At 45.7% G+C, this 20,082-nt stretch overlaps 1 protein-coding gene across 2 annotated transcripts in view; it reads right to left on the reverse strand.

Moving 5' to 3' along the window:
• HCN4 (hyperpolarization activated cyclic nucleotide gated potassium channel 4) overlaps positions 1 to 3,530 on the reverse strand; it is a 99,926-nt gene extending 96,396 nt beyond the window's left edge. The window contains exon 1 of one of the 2 annotated variants that reach the window (XM_053272908.1): positions 1,922 to 3,524. In XM_053272908.1, coding sequence (XP_053128883.1) covers positions 1,922 to 2,742 — 821 coding nt within the window. In that variant the 5' untranslated portion in view covers positions 2,743 to 3,524. Of the gene's footprint in view, positions 1 to 1,921 lie in introns of both variants that reach the window. The other variant, XM_053272909.1, reaches the window with a different exon arrangement.
• Between the last annotated feature and the right edge of the window lie 16,552 nt (positions 3,531 to 20,082).

Consider the following 20,082-nt stretch of genomic DNA (forward strand, 5'->3'; position numbering starts at 1 on the left):
TCGAAACACAGGAACATAGGAACCCAATTGTTATATAGGTGTTAGCATTGTCGTACTGTACTCTAGGTACATACCAGTTCCTGGTGAAAGAAAGTAGAGTAGCCTAGCTCATTAAAGGAGAGACCTTCATAGAACAAAAGTTTAAAGAAAGATTGTAGATGTGGAGCTTCTTGTTAAAGATCTCGTTTAAAATAGGGTGAATTCAGCCTTTATTTATTGCTAGAAAAGCTGGTCTAACTTCACCAGGAGGGGGTTTTGTATGAATTAACCAATTTCATTGAACTGTTTGGGTGCAGAGAATGACTGAGGGTTGCCCTGACTCACTCTCTCTCTCTCTGACTAATAAACTGATCTAACTGGCAATTTTCCTTCTATGTAATATGGAAAGTGTTGCAATCATTTCTTGTAAAAAGAACCCCAGAGCAGATTCTAGACCTGCATTGCACTAGCATAAGGCGAGAGAAGTCGCACCTCTGTGCGGCTTGCAAGAGGAGAACAAGAACCAAATCAACCTTCTGTGGGATACCTGTGGAGCTGTGCAAGGGGTGGCACAAGTTGCTGTTCCATAGACACCTAGTGAGCCCTCTTCTGCTAGCTCTTATGCAACGTCTTGGCATTGTGGCTGGGGATTATGAGTCCAACAACATCTGGAGACCCAAGGTTGGGGACCCGTGCGCTAACTAACGAACATACCAACTGCAACCCTCCAGCTGTGGTTGGCCTACAACTTCCATCATCCTCGGTCACAATGGCCAGTAGCCAGGGATGATGGGAGTGTAGGCCTTGAGCAGCTGGAAGGATGCAATTTGACACCCCTAGACCACTGTTCCCTCTAACAGGGATTGTTCACTACAATGAAATTTGGCTGGGAATTATGGAAGTTGTAATCAACAACATCTGGGCATCCTTGTTAGAGGGAACACTGCCCTAGACTTGCCTACAGGAACACAGGAAACCGGCATATACTGAGTCAGACCCTTAGTCCATCTAGCTCAGTATTGTCTTCACTGACTGGCACCGGCTTCTCCAGGGTTGCGGGCAGGAATCTCTCTCAGCCTTGTTTTGTCTTGGAGATGCCAGGGAGGGAACTTGAAACCTTCTGCTCTTCCCAGAGCGGCTCCATCCCCTGAGGGGAATATCTTACAGCGCTCACACTTCTAGTCTCCCATTCATATGCAACCAGGACAGATCCTGCTTAGCTAAGGGGACAAGTCATGCTTGCTGCCACAAGACCAGCTCTCCTCTCCATCATGTGCTGGTCGTGCAGCCCAGACCTATCAACTCAGAAGGAAGCCCCACTGAATTAAATGGAATCTATTCCCAAGAAAATACAGATAGGATGACAACCTTCCTAGGAAGCAAGGGGACTTATTTTTGCAGAAACAAGCATGCCTCCATAGGAAGACTGCTGCTGTCTACCAAGTCAGACCAGTGGTCCATCCATCTTAATATTGTCTACTCTGACCAGCAGCAACTCTTCAGGCAAGAGCCTTTATCAGGGATTAATGTGAAACTAGGACCTTCCACATGCAGAGTTGATGCTTGACCACAGAGCTGCAGCCCTTCATCCAAGCTGGCTGCAGAAGTCATGATTCCAGTCAATCTTTGGGGCTTTGCATTGCAGTTGGTGCATCAGTTGCCCTGAGGACACTTCCTGGGCATCTTGTCTATTTCGAGTGGCTTGTTCATGGCCATACCATTTTTATCCCATCAGACAGGAGAACATTGCTTGGAATATTAACCAGAATTATAAGATAAGGGGATGGAGATGTAAAGTTAATCAAGATGATGGAGATCTCCAGGGAGAGAGAATCCTCCCCAAAAGATGCTGGCGTGAACTGCTGGGGGGAAATCAAGTTACCTGTGGCTGCTTAAGAAGGTGAATAGTGCTGGTTGAGATGCCCCTCTCTCTTGTAATTACCTGAAATCACTGTAAGGGTGGATGATCCAGAAGCCGGCAGACTTAACCCTTTCCTGCTCCCGCTCCACGGCCTTCTGGCTGCCGAACATCCTCAAGGAGAATTTGTTGACCCCAGGTTGCAGCATCGCCCCGAACTGCCTCTGCATGAAGCCGGCTTGGTCCAGGCGCTGCTCGTCGTCCGGCGTTATCTGATCGCCCCCTCCTCCTCCTCCTCCTCCTCCTCCTCCTCCGGGACCCCCAGCCCCCTCCACTTTGACGAAGGCAGAGGCAGAGGGCTGAGGCTGCCCCTCGGGAGGCGGCAGCGGCGAGCAGGCATCCCCGGCCGCCGCCGGAGAGACGGGGGAGCCTTGCTCGTTATCCGAGAGGCCCGGGGGGCTCCTTTCCTCGCCGGGCGACGCCGCATCCCCCTCGCTGCCAATCAGCCGACGCCCCTCGGCCGAGTCGTGGGGCTGGCGGCTGGCGAGCGACGAGCGGCTCCCCTTGAAACGCCGGCAGTCCCCGTTGGTGCCGGTCCTGGCGGCGCTGCTGCTGGCCCTGCAGCCGGCCGCAGCCTCGCCGCCCTCCGCAAGCCCCGCAGCGCCTTCCCCGCCGCCGGGCCTCGACGGCTCAGCCGCCCCGAGCCCGCGAGCGCCCCTTGGCGCCGCCGACGGGGAGGGCAGCGGCTTCAGTTTGATGCTCTTGCGACGGGCGTCCTGGTCGCCGCCGCCGCCGCCGGCCGCTTCGTCCTCCTCCTCCTCCTCGTCCATGATCGACGCTTTGGGGCCGATCTGCTGGGGCAGGCTGTAAAGCCGCTTGCGCATAGACGGCGGCAGCCGGTCCATGGCCACTGGCGAGGGCGACGGCCGCGGAGGGCGACCAGCCGGCGCCTGTAGCGCGGAAGGGGAGTGAGGGAGGGCGGGAGCGGCTTGGAGGTCGGCGTGGGGACACCTTGGCTTCCCTCTCCCCGCCTCCCGCAGCCGGCTCAGCGCACAGCGGGCTGCTGAGGAGGAATCCTCTTCATCTTTTCAGCAGACGGGAAGGACCGCGCGCCTGCCTCCTCCTCCTCCTCGGGGGTTGCATCCAGGGTGTGTGTGTGTTTTGTGTGTGTGTGTGTGTGTGTGTGTGTGTGTGTGTGTGTTTTAAAAAGACAAAGCAAAGAAAGGGCGCACCATCGGAGCCCTCGGCCACGGCTGCCTCCCTCCACACCCCAGTCCGGCTGGGCAACCAGGCAGCCCCTCCCCGGCGTCTAGCTCACGTCCCAAGGGCTCTGCGGGGCTCCTGCTGCGACTCTTCGCTCTCCCCGCACCACCCAGGACGCCGGGCCAGCCAGGCAGGTCCTCAGAGCCGGAGTCTTCCGCGGCTGTCTCGACATGCTGCTGCTGCTGCTGCCGGCGGCGGCGGCGGGGCGCCCCAGATGCCAGCGTGCAGGCGCGTCTCGAGGGGAGCAGCAGACATCATCATAGCGGCGAGTCGGAGAAGCCGGCTCCAAAGGGGCCCCGCCTTTTTCGGGTCCCCCCTCGCGCAAAGCAGCCCAGCGCAGGAGGAGGAGGCGGCGGCGGTGCCTCCACTACGCGGCCCGACGCCGCCGCCGCCGGTGCAACCTGCAGCGCCCGGCACTCGCCTTTGGTTGCATCACTGCCGCCGCCGCTGATCCCTCATGCAGCAGCCGCTGGTCCTGGGAATATTCATGAAGCCAGCTGATCCGATTGGGTTGCCATAGGAGCCGCGGCTGCCAATCGGCTCTGCCTACCTGCGCGCCAGCACCCGGACTTCTTAAAAGGGCGACGGCTGGGCGGGAGGGGGGCGTGTGCTGTGGGGCGGGCTGCGCACCTTCGGCGCCTTCCCAGCCACACACACACACACCCTCCCGAAAGCAGATCACGGCCACTCTTGGGGCTCTGGGGATGTGGGAATGTGCCGCCTCTTTACCACGCTCAGAGTTCTTCAGAGCCGGTTAAGGTTGCTGTGTCCGCTTGTCTGGGAGCGAACCCTTTTGAACATAGCGGGACTTGCTTCTGAGTAAATGATGTGCATGTAATCTAGATGGACGGATCTCACGACAATTTGTTGTATCGTTTTTTATGCCTGTTTTTAGATGTTTTTATACTTTTAACGTGATGTTTTTATTGTCTTTTTATTGTATGTTTTTTAACTTTTGTAAACCGCCTTGGGGGTTATCTTTTTGACGAAAGGCGGTATAGAAATGCAAAAATAAATAAATAAATAAATAAATAAATAAATAAATAAAAACACTGAGTTCTTTGTAGCCAACAAGGTTCGTTGCCATCCACTGCCCACTTAGCTGGGAGTAAGCCCCATTGAAGACGACAAACGACTACCAATATATATATACTGCTTTTCAACAAAAGTTCCCAAAGCGGTTTACATTGATAAATTTAAATAAATAAAATGTCTCCCTGTCCCCAAAGGATTCTCACAATCTTAAAAAAAAAAGAACATAAGACACCAACAGTGGCCGCTGGAAGGATACTGTGCTGGGGATGGATAGGGCCAGTTGCTCTCCCCCTGCTAAATAAATCACCACTTTTAAAATCACCACTTTGGAAAAGTGCCTCTTTGCTCACTTAGCAGGGAACTTGAATGAAGCGGGACTTTCTTCTGCACAAGCTCTGCACAAGCTCTTCTTCTGCACAAGCTCTGCTCCTGTGCTCGTTTACTTGGGAGTAGGCTGCACAGGATACAGTAGGACCGACCGACCTGTGTGTAGGGGAGGGCTGTAAACCTGCGAACCTGTGCACGTTTACCTAAGAGTAAGCTCAACTGGGAATACTTCTGAGTCAAGCTGCAACTCAGGCTACAACTAGCTGCACAAGACGAGAAAAACACTGGCACTACTAGGCAGAAGAAGAACCCCCAGATGTTGTTGTTATAAACCAGTATACCAAAGATTGTCCCTGGAGCATCCCAGAGACTCAAAGTTTTCCTGGATTCGTTTTTTCTTCATCTGATGCTTATTTATCCTCACCCCATGCAGATGAACCCAAAGGGAAAAACCAGGAAGCACCCAACCAAAAAGAAAAACAAGAGTCAAAATCTCAAGGCGCTGTGAAGCATTTGTTGGAGCCCAACATGTTTCGGTCACAAGAGGCTTTCTTCAGTGGCAACCCTGAAATGACTTTTTAAAAATGCAATTAAACCACTTCATTAAAAATACATTTGAAACAAGATCAAAATGAAAGCACCAGTAACATATATCATCCTTATGGCAGCTTACATTTATAGTATTTCCAAAGAGAACTCTATGTATCATTCTGCCTTTAATAAATAAAATTTATTTTAAAAACAAAAACTCTAACGAGGGGTGTGCACAGAACTGGTTGGGCTGGTTCATTTCAAATCTGACTGAATTTGAATCGACCTGGTCCAGTTTCAGCCGAACCGGGTCCAGCCAAACTGGTTCATGGGCCAGTTCGGGTGATATACTTGCAAAAGGGAATTCGGTGAGGATTCCCCTTTACAAGTAAAGGGGCATTCTCTGTACTGGGGTCAGGGGGGAGAGATAAAGGGTACTTAGTACTTTCTCTTTGTAGATGGCAGCGGAGACAGAGGTAGCAGGGGCTCCTTCAAACCCCCTGCCCCCGCTTAGTATAGGGAATGCCCCTTTACTTGTAAAGGAGAATCCTCGCCAGATTCCCTTTTACAAGTACCCCCCCCCCAAAAAAAACCTGGTTCGAAATAGTTCTTTTAGAACAGGGCCAGTCTGGTTCGTACTCGGACCGGCATCCCTCCTTTGAGGGGCCAGTTCAGTTCGAACTCGGACCGGCCAAACCAAGTCGGAACACTTTGAACTGGTTTGCACATCCCTAACTCTTAACAGGTAGTCCTTTGCCTTCACACAAGCTTATAACATTGCCAACTGGAGAAGCAAGTGTATACTGTTGCCAATAAACCTGGCTGTAATTCATTGAATCTAAAAACATCAACACCCTTCATTTAATCACACCCTTCATTTAAGAATCGGCAAAAATTTGAATTCCTCATTTAACCCCTGTGGAGCCAAAGTGTTCAGTTCCAAAATCCACCATGGTAAGGTACCATGCTTCTCTCTTAAGTAGAACTTTATGATTTCCATGTATAATTTTTTGCCTACTTTCCAGTAGGCTTTTGAGATCACCTGGTATTGTGTGTGTGTGTGAGTGTGTGTCCATGTGTCTGCCCATCTGTGTGTGTCCCCAATCAACTTCACAATGCCTGGCCAATATGAACCAAATCAGGTACAATTGTAGGGATACCTCAGTGGTGTAGTTTGTGATGATGTCATCCACCCCCATCCAAGATGGCAGACACGTAAACTTTTGAGGCGCAAGTGGCTAAGTAGTGAACGCCTTCTTTTACATGATCCCCACCGCACATTAAGGTCATCTGGGGAGGTCCGTCTCCAGTTGTCACCGGTTCGTTTGGTGATGACTCAGAGGCGGGCCTTCTCTGTAGCTGCTCCTGGACTGTGGAATGCACTCCCAGTGGAAATTCGTAATCTTGATTCTTTACTGTCCTTCAAGAGAGCCCTTAAAACCTATCTGTTTGGCTTGGGCTTTCAGGGTTTTTAATCAGTTTTAATACCTGGTTTTCAGGGTTTTAATTGTTTTGATAGTTTAATTGTTTTAAAAGTTGTTTTAAATTGGTATTTATATTTGTATCTCTGTTTTAATTGTTTTTAATGTTTTCTGTTTTAATTGTAAACTGCCCTGAGCCATTTCGGAAGGGCGGTATATAAATCAAACAAACAAACAAATAAATAAATAAATAACCGATTTGAACCAGATTTGCTATAGATGTAGGGACCCATAGAGATGCCCAAATGGCATGTTGTGTGATGATTTCATCCACTCAAATTCAAGATGGCAGCCGCATGAACATCTGAGGTGTAAGCAAGCTAATTTGTGGACTGTCTAACTAATTTAAACCAAACTGGGTACAACTGCAATGAGTGACACACATGGACACCTCAGTGGCATAGTTTGTGATGATGTTATCCACACTGTTCCAAGATGGTGGACGCATAAACTTTTGAGGCACAAGTGGGCTAACTTGTGAACCGCTTAAACGATTTGAACCACATTTGCTGCAGCTGTATGGACACATAGGGACACCTCAATGGTGTAGTTTGTGATGATGTCATCTATCCCAATCCAAGATGGCAGACACGTGAACATTTGAGGCACAAGTGGGCTAACTGGTGGACAATCTAACTGATTTGAACCAAATTTGCTACAGCTGAATGGACACATAGGGATGCCCCAATGGTGTAGTTTGTGATGATGTCATCCACCCTGATTCAAGATGGATGGCCATAAACTTTTGAGGTGCAAGTGAGCTAACTTCTGAACCACTTTACCAATTTGAACCAAATTTGCTACAGTTATAGGGACACGTCAACGGCGAAGATTGTGACGATGTCATCCACCCCAATTCAAGATAGTGGACATGTAAACTTTGGAGGCACAAATGCCCTAACTTGTGGACAATCTAACTGATTTGAATCAAATTTGCTACATCTGAATGGACACATAGGGATGACCCAATGGTGTAGTTTGTGATGATGTCACCCATCCTGACCCAAGATGGCAGGTGCATAAATTTTTGAGGCACAAGTGCATTAATTTGAGGACTGTCTAACTGATGCCCATTGTCCCCTTTGTTAAGAATATGGTGTGACTAAGTCATTTTTTTCAATGATGCCATCTAATTGTGTATTATGCAGGTCCAGAAAGCTGTAAACAAACAGTCCGAGGCTGGTGGGTCATGATAATGATAAGTTGCTAATGAGGCATGGGTGGGGTGGGGCTGAAGAAAACGGCCGCTACGGGAGCAGAGTTTTATCTTCCATCCTTTACCTAGCCTGCCTTTGAGGCTGGAGATGGCCTTTCCACCACCATAGATTTGTAGATCTTAACAGGTTAGGTTAAGGGTTTATTTAGAAATACAGGTAAGGTGATGGGATTATTTATAAATATATGGATCTAAAAATATACAATTCCTCTAGTTCATGAGTAATGGGGAAAATGTCAAACGAGAGGAGAGAGCTGATGTTTCATATCATAGAACACTGACAGAGAACATGCTAACATATACTTGCAAACATGATTTTCTACATCTAAAAATGTCTAACTTTGTGAGTGCTGATCCCAGATATCGATAAGGTCTGAGTAACCTGGAGGCGAGTAAATTGCATTTTGGAACCTACTTATTGCAGATGGCTTAATGACAATATTGAGGCTGCAGATAATCTGACAATGGATTCCAGCCCTTTGGTTTGGAAGGACACCATAAATGTAACATGAAGCATTGGTGAGCTTTTTACATGCCTCTCTCTGTTTGATATAGGTAGGCAGGACTTTTCATGTAATATTTCTTGCAGCTTGTTATATAATAGAAATTGCAGATGATGTCACTCGGAGGGGAAAGAGGCAACCCTTCATGCCCAGAGGGATGAAAGCACACTAAATACCAAAGAGAGGAAGCTGTGCTCGGAGCTATATTTGAAAATTGCATTTGTGCTATAGATGTATAGGCCATTGTCACCTGTTATGATTAAATGACAAGCTGGCACAGGGCCATTCAAAGGATGCTGTGAGCCAGACACACACACACACACACACACACACACACACACACACACACACACACATACACACACACACACACACACACCACACTGTGCAAGCATCTACACACTCATCATGGTTACCAACCCCTGAGCAGAAGTTTCTAGGCATGGATCTATATCACGGTTCATTGGAGCAAATGGATCAGATTTTATTTTTATTTAGTCATTCAGAAATAGCAAAACAAATGGAATAAATTCAATGCATCACATTACACAAAATATACCAGTAAATGGCACACAGGCTAAAAGAAAGAAAGAAAGAGAGAGAGAGAGAGAGAGAGAGAGAGAGAGAGAGAGAGAGAGAGAAAGAAAGACTTGCTCTCTGCAGCAAGGATTCCCCTCTCTCTTGAGACCTGTCATCTGACCTGGAGGAGCACATTTCAGCCAAGATCGCGGGCCACAATGAAACCCCCACTAATTAGGGGTGTAAAACTAATCTAGCTGTTGTTGGCCTACAACTATCATCATCCCCCGTCACAGTGGCCAGTAGCCAGAGATTATGGCCACCAAAAGCTGGAGGGCTGTGGTTTGACATCATTAAGAATGTGGTTGTCCATTCTTAACCTCTGGATTAAATTACCCCTCAACCCTCAAGGCTTGGCCACCTCTGACCCTAAAGGACAATTTTCAATCCTCCTGGAAATGGGCCATGTGGACTAAATTGTCACTCCTGGTCTTTTACCCTGCTCCAACTTGCTATGGACCATGACCAGGCAGAAACAGTCATCAAAAGAGGATAATGGACACTGAGTGCCAAGCTGACCTAGGCAGGGTCCCATCCTTCCTGTCCTCGGAAAGGCTCAGATATTCTGCCTCCCCCGCTGTGTTCCTGTCACAGCTAGAAATCCCAAGCCACAGAAGGGCTTATACCTTCGCCCGTTGTCATGCTCTTCCCTCAGTTGTATTGGACGGAAAATACAGAAAGATCCCAATTGCGGAGAAACCTTATCGCTGTGACCCTGGGAAGGTAGAAACCACAAAACATGCACTCCTCTTTTGCCCCCTTTACAGAGACATTCATTCCAAGCTTACATTTCTGCTACTTCGCAAGTACCCTGGCCGCCCAAACCACATCTGTACCCAGTTGCTGCTTTCAGATGAAGACCCGGCCTTAACGTAGAACACGGCCAAGTTCTGCCTGGCAGCATGTAGGATCTGTTGAGTCGTGACTGCCAGGCCGTTCTCTTGCATCAGCTCTGCATAGTTTTAAACTGCTATTTTGTTTTTTTTTAAGTCTTCCTATTTAGATGCCTTATTTTATATACCGTTTTAGCCACTGCTTTTTGCATTTTATATATTTCACATATTCTTAATCTTTTTATTATTTTTTTAAAATTTTTTAATTTAAATTTTTAAAATTTCAAAAAATTCATTATTTATTTATTTAAATTCATTATTTATTTATTTAAATTTTATTTAAATTTAAAATTTTTCACATAATTTTTCAAAATACACCTATTTAATAATCTCATAGCTACCCTCTTTTCTAAGGATAGCAGCTTTAGTATTTTAATATAGCTTTTTGCTATTAGCTTTAGAGTAATATAGTTTCCTTTCAATGGAACACCGATTGGCACGCCTGAAACTGTGATGCCAGAGGAGATCAGCCAGGGACATCTTTAGAAGTTCCCAAGTATTGAGTGCACATCTCAGAGAAAGGCTGAAGAGATAACATCAGGATATCTGTTTCAGCTCATGCACTGGGATTGTGTTAGAAGTAATAAAATGTCATAGTATTCTTGGACTCCCCACCCCCCGCCCCACAAGTTTTTGTTTTGTTTTACCCTTTTCTTTCTGGTGTCTGCAGGCTTCTGCTTCCCTGAACAATGACAACTGCAAGAAAGTCCTTCTGTGTGCCGGGTCAATAGTCCAGGGATCGGAAGGGATTTACTAAGGCGCCCGTAGGACCAACACAAATAATCCCTATTGAAAAAATAATAATTTTCAAAAACCCTCCATTATCTGAATGGTTCTTCTTTTCTATTTCTATAATCCCTGCCAAACACAGAAATGGGCTGTGTGAGCTTAGATCTGCAATCCCTAGGAATCTTACTTGGGAAGGAAAAGACTTGAGAATAAAAGTTAACATCCAAGAAAACATGCACAGAACCAGGATGAATGACGGCAGACCTCCAATGGAGGAAACAATGGGGGTTGGAGAGCCAGTCGTTTGGTAAAGCTAAAGTGTGCCTTTGAGTTGGTGTCGACTCCTGGCGCCCACAGAGCCCTGTGGTTGTCTTCGGTAGAATACAGGAGGGGTTGACCATTGCCATCTCCCATGCAGTATGAGATGATGCCTTTCAGCACCTTCTTAGATCACTGCTGCCTGATAGAGGTGTTTCCCATAGTCTGTTTCCCATAGTCTTCTTCCCATAGTCTGGGAAACACACCAGCGGGGATTCGAAATAGCAACCTCTGGCTTGCTAAGTCATTTCCCCGCTGCGCCATTAGGTGGCTAGTCATTTGGTAACAAGCATGAATTTTAAAAGTAGGGTATGTCCTGGTTTGCATTCGGAGGCGACTACATCAGAGCGCTGCCTGCTCTTAGATGTAGCTCTGTGGTAGGGTGTGCGCATGCAGTCCGATTTACTCCATGGCATCTCCAGGGAGGGATGGAAGAGTCTCCTGCCTGAAACCTTGGAGAACTGCGGCCAGTCAGTGTAGACAATGCTGAGAGAGAGATGGATTGAGAGTCTGCCAGAGGAGTAGGAAGCTTATAACGAGGAGCCATAATTATGGTAGCACACCAGCTTTGCAGGCAGAAGCTCTCAGGTTCGATTTCTAGAATGGGAGAAGACTCCTTGCTGAAACCTTGGAGATCTGCTGCCATTCTGTGTAGAGTAGATATGTCAGTGCCTGTCCAGTCTTGCTTGCAGAATTATTTGTTGTTATCAACATGAAGCTGCTTTTGATACGTGAAACCGCGCAGCAGCCAAAAAGGAATGAGGGAGTGCATGTTATGTGCTTGAGCACAGCATAAGCTTTTGGTTGTACCTGCACTCCAAATACAAGACAATATGTGTGAAATGGGTTTAACACTTCCTAATGTCTTTTCCCACCAGGAAGTTCTCAGGGTAAGATATTTTCAGTCAATTGGTTAAGGCAAAATGCTTGGATGATACAACATACATCAAGCCTGTTTGTAGCTCGTTGATTGGCTGGACAGTTCTTCGACTCCTCTTCAACTCCCCTTCTATGGAGAGGAGAGCTGGTCTTGTGGTAGCAAGCATGTCTTGTCCTCCTAGCTAAGCAGGGTCTGTCCTGGTTGCATTTGAATGGGAGACCACATGTGAGCACTGTAAGATATTCTCCTTAGGGAATGGGGCCACTCTGGGAAGAGCAGAAGGTTCCAAGTTCGCTCTCTGGCTTCTCCAAGATAGGCCTGACAGAGACTCCTGCCTGCAACCTTGGAGAAGCCGCTGCCAGTCTATGTAGACAATACTGAGCTAGATGGACCAATGGTCTGACTCAGTATATGGCAGCTTCCTATGTTCCTATTTTCCTAAGTCTTGGTCATGAGAGCCAGCCTCCTCCATTCAGCCAGGTACTAAGCCCTGTGCAAGCTCCTGAGAAATCATAGGAAGATAGGAAGCTGCCATATTCTGCATGATGACTGTCCCACCTCCTTCCTCGATTTTTTCGGACACACAATCATTTCTTGGAGCCTGCAAACAGCCCAGAGCCTGGCTGGACACTTCTTCTTGGTCATGGGAGCCATCCTCCTCTAAATCCAACTGATCAGGGTTTATCAGCCTTCCTCAAATCACCCCCTTGGAGAAGCCCTCAGAACCTGGTGCCCCACCTCCAGTAAAGTTCCTATTTTGTCCCTAGAACTTCCCCCTTTATCCCCATTGCTGTTCACTGTAGGAAGAAGAGAAGAGAGATTCCAAAGATTATGGTGAATATTTATATTCTGCTTTTCAATAAATGTCCCCAAAGTGCTTTACATCCATAAATAAATAAATAATAAAGATGGTTCCCAAAGGGCCCACACCTTAGAAAGAAACATAAAGCAAACACACTGAAGGGATGCTGTTTTGTTTGGATGGGATTGGATTGTGAAAGTTGCTCTCCCCTTGCTAAATATAAAAGAATTACTATGTGCAGACAAATACGATTTGGTGACATCTACAATTAACAGCAAAAGGGTCACCCTCCCTCTCCTCATAGCAATTTAGCCATCCAACTCTCTCTTCCCCAAATATGCTGTTTCCAGTTCGGTGTCTACAAGATTCTAGCATAAGGATGAGGAATATACCGTGGTGCCTTAAGGGCCATGTGTCCTTTGACAAGCAGCTGGTCCACTAGGATGAGGCTGAAAATGTTTGAGCTATTCGAAAGTCTTTAAATTGAGTTCTTGAAATGCTGTATCATTCCTAAAAAGTGTTTTAAGAATATCCTACATATTGTGTTTGTTTTTTTTTATGGCCAGCAGCTTTTTAGGAAAACTAAAAGGTAAACAGAAGAGGAGGTTTGCACTGTCTTCTGTATCCAAAGCAGATGCTCTACCACTGAACTATGGCCTCGTCCCTGTAAGACCTATAAGTCTATTAAACGTTATGAGTAAATTATATGCGAAACACCTTTGTATGAAATTATGTCACTGGCTGGATCAGGAGGCATTATTGGAAGAAGAACAGGCAAGATTTAGAAACCATTGTTCAGCTATGGATCATTGTTTTATATTACACTATCTGATAGATAAACATGTATGCCAATTGAAGTCTCCTTTATATGCTGCCTTTGTCGATTTTAAGATGGCATTCGATTTGCTCTCCAGAGATTTACTCTGGGTGAAATTATTCTCGCTCTCAATAGACAAGAGACTTATCTTGTTAATTTATAAATTATATCAAAACTCTTCTGTTCAAGTGAGACTTAACTCAAGTGGCCATCTTTCTAAAGTAATCCAATCATCGAAAGGCATAAGACAGGGGTGTGTTCTTGCACCCACCTTGTTTAATATTTATATTAATGATTTGATTAAAAGAATGCAGCAACTTGACATTCATGCTCCTAAATTGGTGGACAGGACATTAACTATATTAATGTATGCCGACGATGCTGTAAATCTTGCACAGTCGAGAGTTGGCCTAAATGAGCTTTGGCAGATTTAGTTAGTTATTGCCAAACTGAATATTTGGAAATTAACTATTCTAAAATGAAAGTAGTGTGATTCAGCTCCAAATGTAAGAACTCTAGATGGGTAATAAATGGCTAGCAGATAGAACAACAGACCCAATATAAATACCGGAGTGTGACTTTCCATTACAATAGCTCCTTATCTTCACATGTTAAGATGACCACTGATTCTGCTAAGCATTCGTTGCCTGCTATTTTGAGATTTGTTTGCTTGCAGAGTGGTTTTCATATACCAGCTGCCATCAAATTATTTGTAGTGCAACCAATTGGGCAGATGTTGTATGGGGCTTAATTAGGCCCGTTTAAAGATTGTATGATCCTTGAAAGGAGTCAAACGTCCTTTCTAAACTCTTTATTTGGTGCATCTAGAAATACACCTAATTCAGTGATTCACCAAGAAGCAGGTCTAATTAAAATTGAAGCAAGGGTCTGGATGTCAGCTATTAATTACTGGCTAAAAAATAACCTTAATTCAATGGGACTTATACTTAAGTTCCTATCGATTGATCCACAACCTAGATGGTCGCTTACCATTCTGGAGAAACATACCACCATGGGCTTAAATCCTCTTGCTCTACTAGAGTTAGGATTTGTTGGTGGAAAGAAGGTAGTACGTCAAAGAATTGAAGATATTGAACTGCAAGCTGAAAGGGCTCTTTTGCCTAATTATTATTCACTGCTAAAAACGAGAGAAGGGTTTGTACCAGCTGGTTATTTTTATTCCATATCCATTAAAAAATATACATGGGCCTTTTCGAGAGAGCGCTTTAATGTGATTCCTTCAGCTCTTTTAGTAGGGAGATATCAGCACCTCCCTGTTCAAGATAGAAAATGCCCTTGTGGTGATATAGAAACTAGAGATCGTATGTTGCTCCACTCTACGCTCTATCATGAGGTTAGACAACAATTGATTTCCCTGTTGATACACAATGGTTGGGGTGTGTGTGTGTCATCTGATGGGCAGTTTACACAGAGAAATAATAAATAAATAAGATGGATCCCTGCCCCCAAAGGGCTCACATTCTAAAAAGAAACACAAGATAGACACCAGCAGCAGTCAGTGGAGGTACTGTGCTGGGGGTGGACAGGGCCAGTTACTCTCCCCCTGCTAAATAAAGAGAATCACCACAGTAGAAGGTGCCTCTTTGCCCAGTTAGTGGGTGGATAGGCGGGGGGGTCCTTTTTTCTTCTACTGTAACTTTTCACAGATAAATCACTTGAAAACTGAGATGCAAAGCAGTTATTTTCAATCAATGAATCAATGCGATCAATGGCACTCCAAAGTTCACCAGAGCACTGGTACGGAAGGAGGGGAGGTGAGATCACTGCCCCCTCACCAAAAGGGTCTACCTGGAAGCACCCACACTTCTTCCACTTCAGAGCTGAAATGAGGTTTAGGGAGTTATTTTACAGTTTAGAAAATACCCCTGATGCCCCTGCTCCAATCCAATTTTGGGCCCTCGCTCCATAAAGTTGTGCCGTCAAGTCAGTGTTGACTCCTGGTGACCTGTGGTTGTCTTTGGTAGAATACAGGAGGGGTTTACCATTACCTTCTCCCGCACAGTATGAGATGATGCCTTTTAGCATCTTCCTATATCGCTGGTACCCGATATAGGTGTTTCCCATAGTCTGGGAAACATACCAGTAGGGATTCGAAGCAGCAACCTCTGGCTTCTTAGGCAAGTTTCTTCCTCACTGCACCATTAGGGGGTTTCTCCTGCTCCATAGCTAAAGTAAAAATCTTGCATCATGGCCTTGACAAAGTTCCACAGTGAGGCAGAAAGGGCAGCACTATTAAAAGCGCTGGAAAATATTCTTTTACAAGTCTAGGCCGAATATGTTGGACACTGCAAAGATGAGTTAAGGATAAGATAATGCATTAATGTTTTTTACATTGAACACAAATTTCCAGTTCTAAAAAAGTATCAGAGAGGACTTGGACACTTTGGAGAGTTATCCTCTTTGAGCTGAAGAATGGGCATGATTTACTAAACTAGCTAAGCAAATTCAATAGAGGGTAGACAATCTGGCTGGGTTACCAGAGAGTTTAGCAAGTATGCCATCTATCACCAAGGACTAGCGTGGCTAATGACGACATAAATCATGTGAGACAAACCCAATGGCAATGTTTTAATAGTCACGTATTTTGGTATTTGGCATCTGGATTTCCCCCCTGTAAATATTTATGCAGAAATTTTTATTTATGCAAAAATTATTAGGACAATGCAGTCCCCCACCCCAGAATAATTAGGAAAATAGAAAGCTGCCATATACTGAGTCAGACCATTGGTCTATCTAGCTCAGTATTGTCTACACAGACTGGCAGCGGCATCCAGACCTGTGCTTGGCAAGGTCCCATAGCACTAACATTCACAACTCAAATGGACGGGGTTCGCGGACCACTTTTAGGTGTTTTTTTTTTAAATTTAACCTTTAGTCCCCTCAGGGGAGTTCCTGGAGGTGGCGGGTGGTCCGTGGAGGTTCCCTCTCCCCCCGCCAGCCTTCCTCATGCCTCCCTTGGCCGGTTCAGCTGCTCTTCAGCCAGTTTTCAGCCTGGCGGCCCGGCAGCCATTATGCAGCCTGTGCACTTGGCCTCTGTGTGGCCAGCCAAACTGGCCGAGGGGGGCATGAGGAAGGCTGGGAGGGGGAGGGGGAACCTCCGTGGAACCCCCCCATCTCCAGGAATTCCCTCGAAGGGAGTAAAGGTAACTACACACACACACACACACACACACATACGTCTGCGAACCCCCCACCCCCGGACCAAACTGAACCAGGGAGGGGTGTTTCGAAGGGGTGGCGAACCGGGCCAGCCAGTTCCGTGTACATCCCTATTTGAGATGTGCGTTCTGGTTTGGGAGGGACAGAATCCCTTTTACTGTGTGCTTCTGCAGTGTTTTTCAAGGCAGGGTTGCCAAATGCACAGCAAATTGCAATGAAAAAATTGTGTGTGCACTCTGAATGCAGCTTGTTCCGGCCATAGGGAACAATGGGGAAACAAACAAACCTTGTTCCCCATGGGTACCTCCAAGGGACACCAAAGGGATTGTGTAGTTGGGCATGATGGGTGCTACTTACCACTCGATCCACAAAAGAAATGGGCAAGCAGGCGATTAACCATTTTTTAACCTTCTCCCCCCCCAAATAACTCCCACAAGTTATGAATTTATTATAAATTGCCCACTTACCCATTTCTTTTGTGGGTCGTGTGGTAGGTAGCTTACCCATCATGCCCTACTGCTCAAGCCACTTTGGTGTCCCTAGGAACTACTCATGGGGAACCATGGGGTGTTTCGAGTTTCCCCATTGCCAAAACACTCAAAATGTATTGAGTTTGTTCCATCAAAACAACCGGGTCATCCGCTGTTTCGACAAAACGGTTCAGCCTTCTGTGTTTTGTTTTGAGCTCGAAACAAAAACACCAAATCCATTTCGTGCACATCCCTACTCAGAATCTTAAACAAACCAACGAACAAACACCACAGGGGAGATGCCAGAAACAGCCACTGGAGAGATGTGTTGGAGTTGGATAGGGGCATTTGCCCTCCCTGTGCTGAATTACCACCATTCTCTGGTTGATCAATTCCCAACTAATTCCATCTTCCGCTTCCCTCACTCCAAGAACCTAGTCCAGAAAATTCAATCTAAAGAGTAATGCTCAATTGTAGTCTGTTCTGCTTTTATCTTCTAGGCCATTATGGAGAAAGGTTACAAGCTGTTCCATGTACTGCTCCAGCTGACCTCAAAGTACATTCACTGCATTGTGACCAGGCTCACTACTAACAAGCCCTAAAATATCCTATTTTTGTCATTTAATTAAGCCAATGCAAATCAAATAGGAACCTTGCTTTTAGTTCTCATTTTTTTAAGAATTAAGAGCAAAAAACCCAGGAAAACCACCTTTTTATTTCCTGTTACCAACTTTCTATCCCTATTAAAAGAATGATCTTCAAAGAAACAGAGATAATCGCACTGATTAGGTGCTTTAGAAGAGATTTATCAAAACCAATCTGTTAACATTCACTCAGTTTATATTGCATGGCAAATGTAGCCGCTGTTTACAGATATTGTTTTGCCATCTTTCCAAAGCAGTTCATATATGCAGTCTGAAAAGTTTGAGAAATTTCATTTAGGAAGGCTTAAAAAAAGAAAAAGATGGATGATATTTTTAAAAGAACAGGAAACTAGATTCCACCCCCCTACTTTGGAGAATATTCAAACCATATTCACATATAATTTCAATGCATCTGTGTTTTCACTAAGCCAACTTTGAGAGTATGACCACAGTTTAAAAAAATTATATGCTGGCATGAATATATAACCAAAAGCTAACACTAGCAAACAGCAAACATGCTACCCTAATCCTGGTGGCTAAGGATAGACAACAAAAGGGTACTGAACATGAATGTTAGATATGCTAGTTCATGAAATCCACACAAGACCATAACTCATAATTAGAATAGTTATCACTTCTCATGGCAGTTTCCAGTGCCACTGAAATGGCAGTCTGTCTGTCTGTCTGTCTGTCTGTCTATCTATCTATCTATCTGTCTGTCTATCTATCTAACATTTTATATCCCGCTCTTGCTCCAAGGAGCCCAAAGCAGTGTACTACTACATACTTAAAGTTTCTCCTCACAACAACCCTGTGAAGTAGGTTAGGCTGAGAGAAGAGTGACTAGCCCTGGTCTTGTGGTAGCAAGCGTGACTTGTCCCCTTAAGCTAAGCAGGGTCTGCCCTGGTTGCATTTGAATGGGAGACTAGAAGTGCGAGCACTGTAAGATATTCCCTTTAGGGGATGGAGCTGCTCTGGGAAGAGCAGAAGGTTCCAAGTTCCCTCCATGGCAGCGTCTTCAAGATAGGGTTGAGAGAGACTCCTGCCTGCAACCTTGGAGAAGCTGCTGCCAGTCTGTGAAGACAATACTGAGCTAGATGGACCAATGGTCTGACTCAGTATATGGCAGTTTCCTATGTTCCTATGTGTTCACCCAGCAAGTATCACGGCTGAATGGAGATTTGAACTCGGGTCTCCCCGGTCCTAGTCCAGCACTCTAGCCACTACACCACGCTGGCTCTTGGTGGTGGTACTGCCAAACGTGTACCTGGGCTGTTGCACAAGAGTGCTGCAGTTGTGTGCCGCTACTTAAAACAGTATGCCTGCACTTATGTGATACAACTTAACATTGTTTCCAATTTAAGTAGCACTGTACAGATGTGGGTGGGCTTGAGCAACACTGCTGGGGCTGCCTTCCATGTGCACAGCAGCAACAGCCCATGGAAAATGCCAGCTTCATCTTATGCATCATATGGGTCACTGGAAAATTCAGCACACATAGGAATCTTCCATATACTGAGTCAGACCATTGGTCTATCTAGCTCAGTATAGTCTTCACAGACTGGCAGCGGCTTCTCCAAGGTTGCAGGCAGGAATCTCTCTCAGCCCTGGGAGGGAACTCGAAACCTTCTGCTCTTCCCAGAACGGCTTCATCCCCTGAGGGAAATACCTTGCAGTGCTCACACTTCTAGTCTCCCATTCATATGCAACCAGGGCAGACCCTGCTTAGCTATGGGGACAAGTCATGCTTGCTACCACAAAACCAGCTCTCCTCTCCCACACACTACACTAAAAGAAAATTTAGGCTGAATTCTCACCCAGCAACCACATTTCATGTTCTGGAGAAAAATCTTGTGCACACCTTGTGACTTTGATTAATCTCAGTGAAGAGAACACTAGAAAAGAATAAAGGTAAAGTGTGCTGTCGAGTCGATTCAGACTCCTGGCACCCATAGAGCCCTGTGGTTTTCTTTTGGTAGAATACAGGAGGGGTTTACCATTGCTTCCTCCCACGCAGAATGAAATGGTGCCTTTCAGAATCTTTCTATATCGCTGCTGCCCGATATGGTACCCACGGCGATTTGAACCAGCAACCTTCTGCTTGTTAGTCAAGTATTTCCCTGCAGCACCACTTACACCTGAACTCAGAGAACGGCGAATTAAGGTAGTGGAGAGTATGGAAGTGGGCAAAATTCATGGAAAAGTAACAATGCCATTGATTGGAGAAAAGATGGCCTCCATTTTTGTACTGGGACATGCAGTATACTTCAGATTAATTTTTCTTGTAATTTTGATGCTAAATTAACCCAAATTAAGAGGCATGTCTTAGGTGTTTCTATTAGAAGACATTTTATTAAAAAAGAGAATGCATTAGACATGAAGGCTATTGTTGCAATAGCGGCCTTTTAGAACAGAGCAGCACAACTTTGGTCCTCCAGCTGATGACTACTTCCCTCCCATCACTACCTGCCATCAGCCCCAGTGACCAATGATCAGGGATGATGCAAGTTATTATCCAACAACTGTTGGACTGATTTTGTGCAGCCCTGCTTTAGAATCCACACTCACCCACACAAC

The sequence above is a fragment of the Hemicordylus capensis genome, chromosome 10, assembly GCF_027244095.1.
Source record: "Hemicordylus capensis ecotype Gifberg chromosome 10, rHemCap1.1.pri, whole genome shotgun sequence".
NCBI lineage: Eukaryota > Metazoa > Chordata > Lepidosauria > Squamata > Cordylidae > Hemicordylus > Hemicordylus capensis.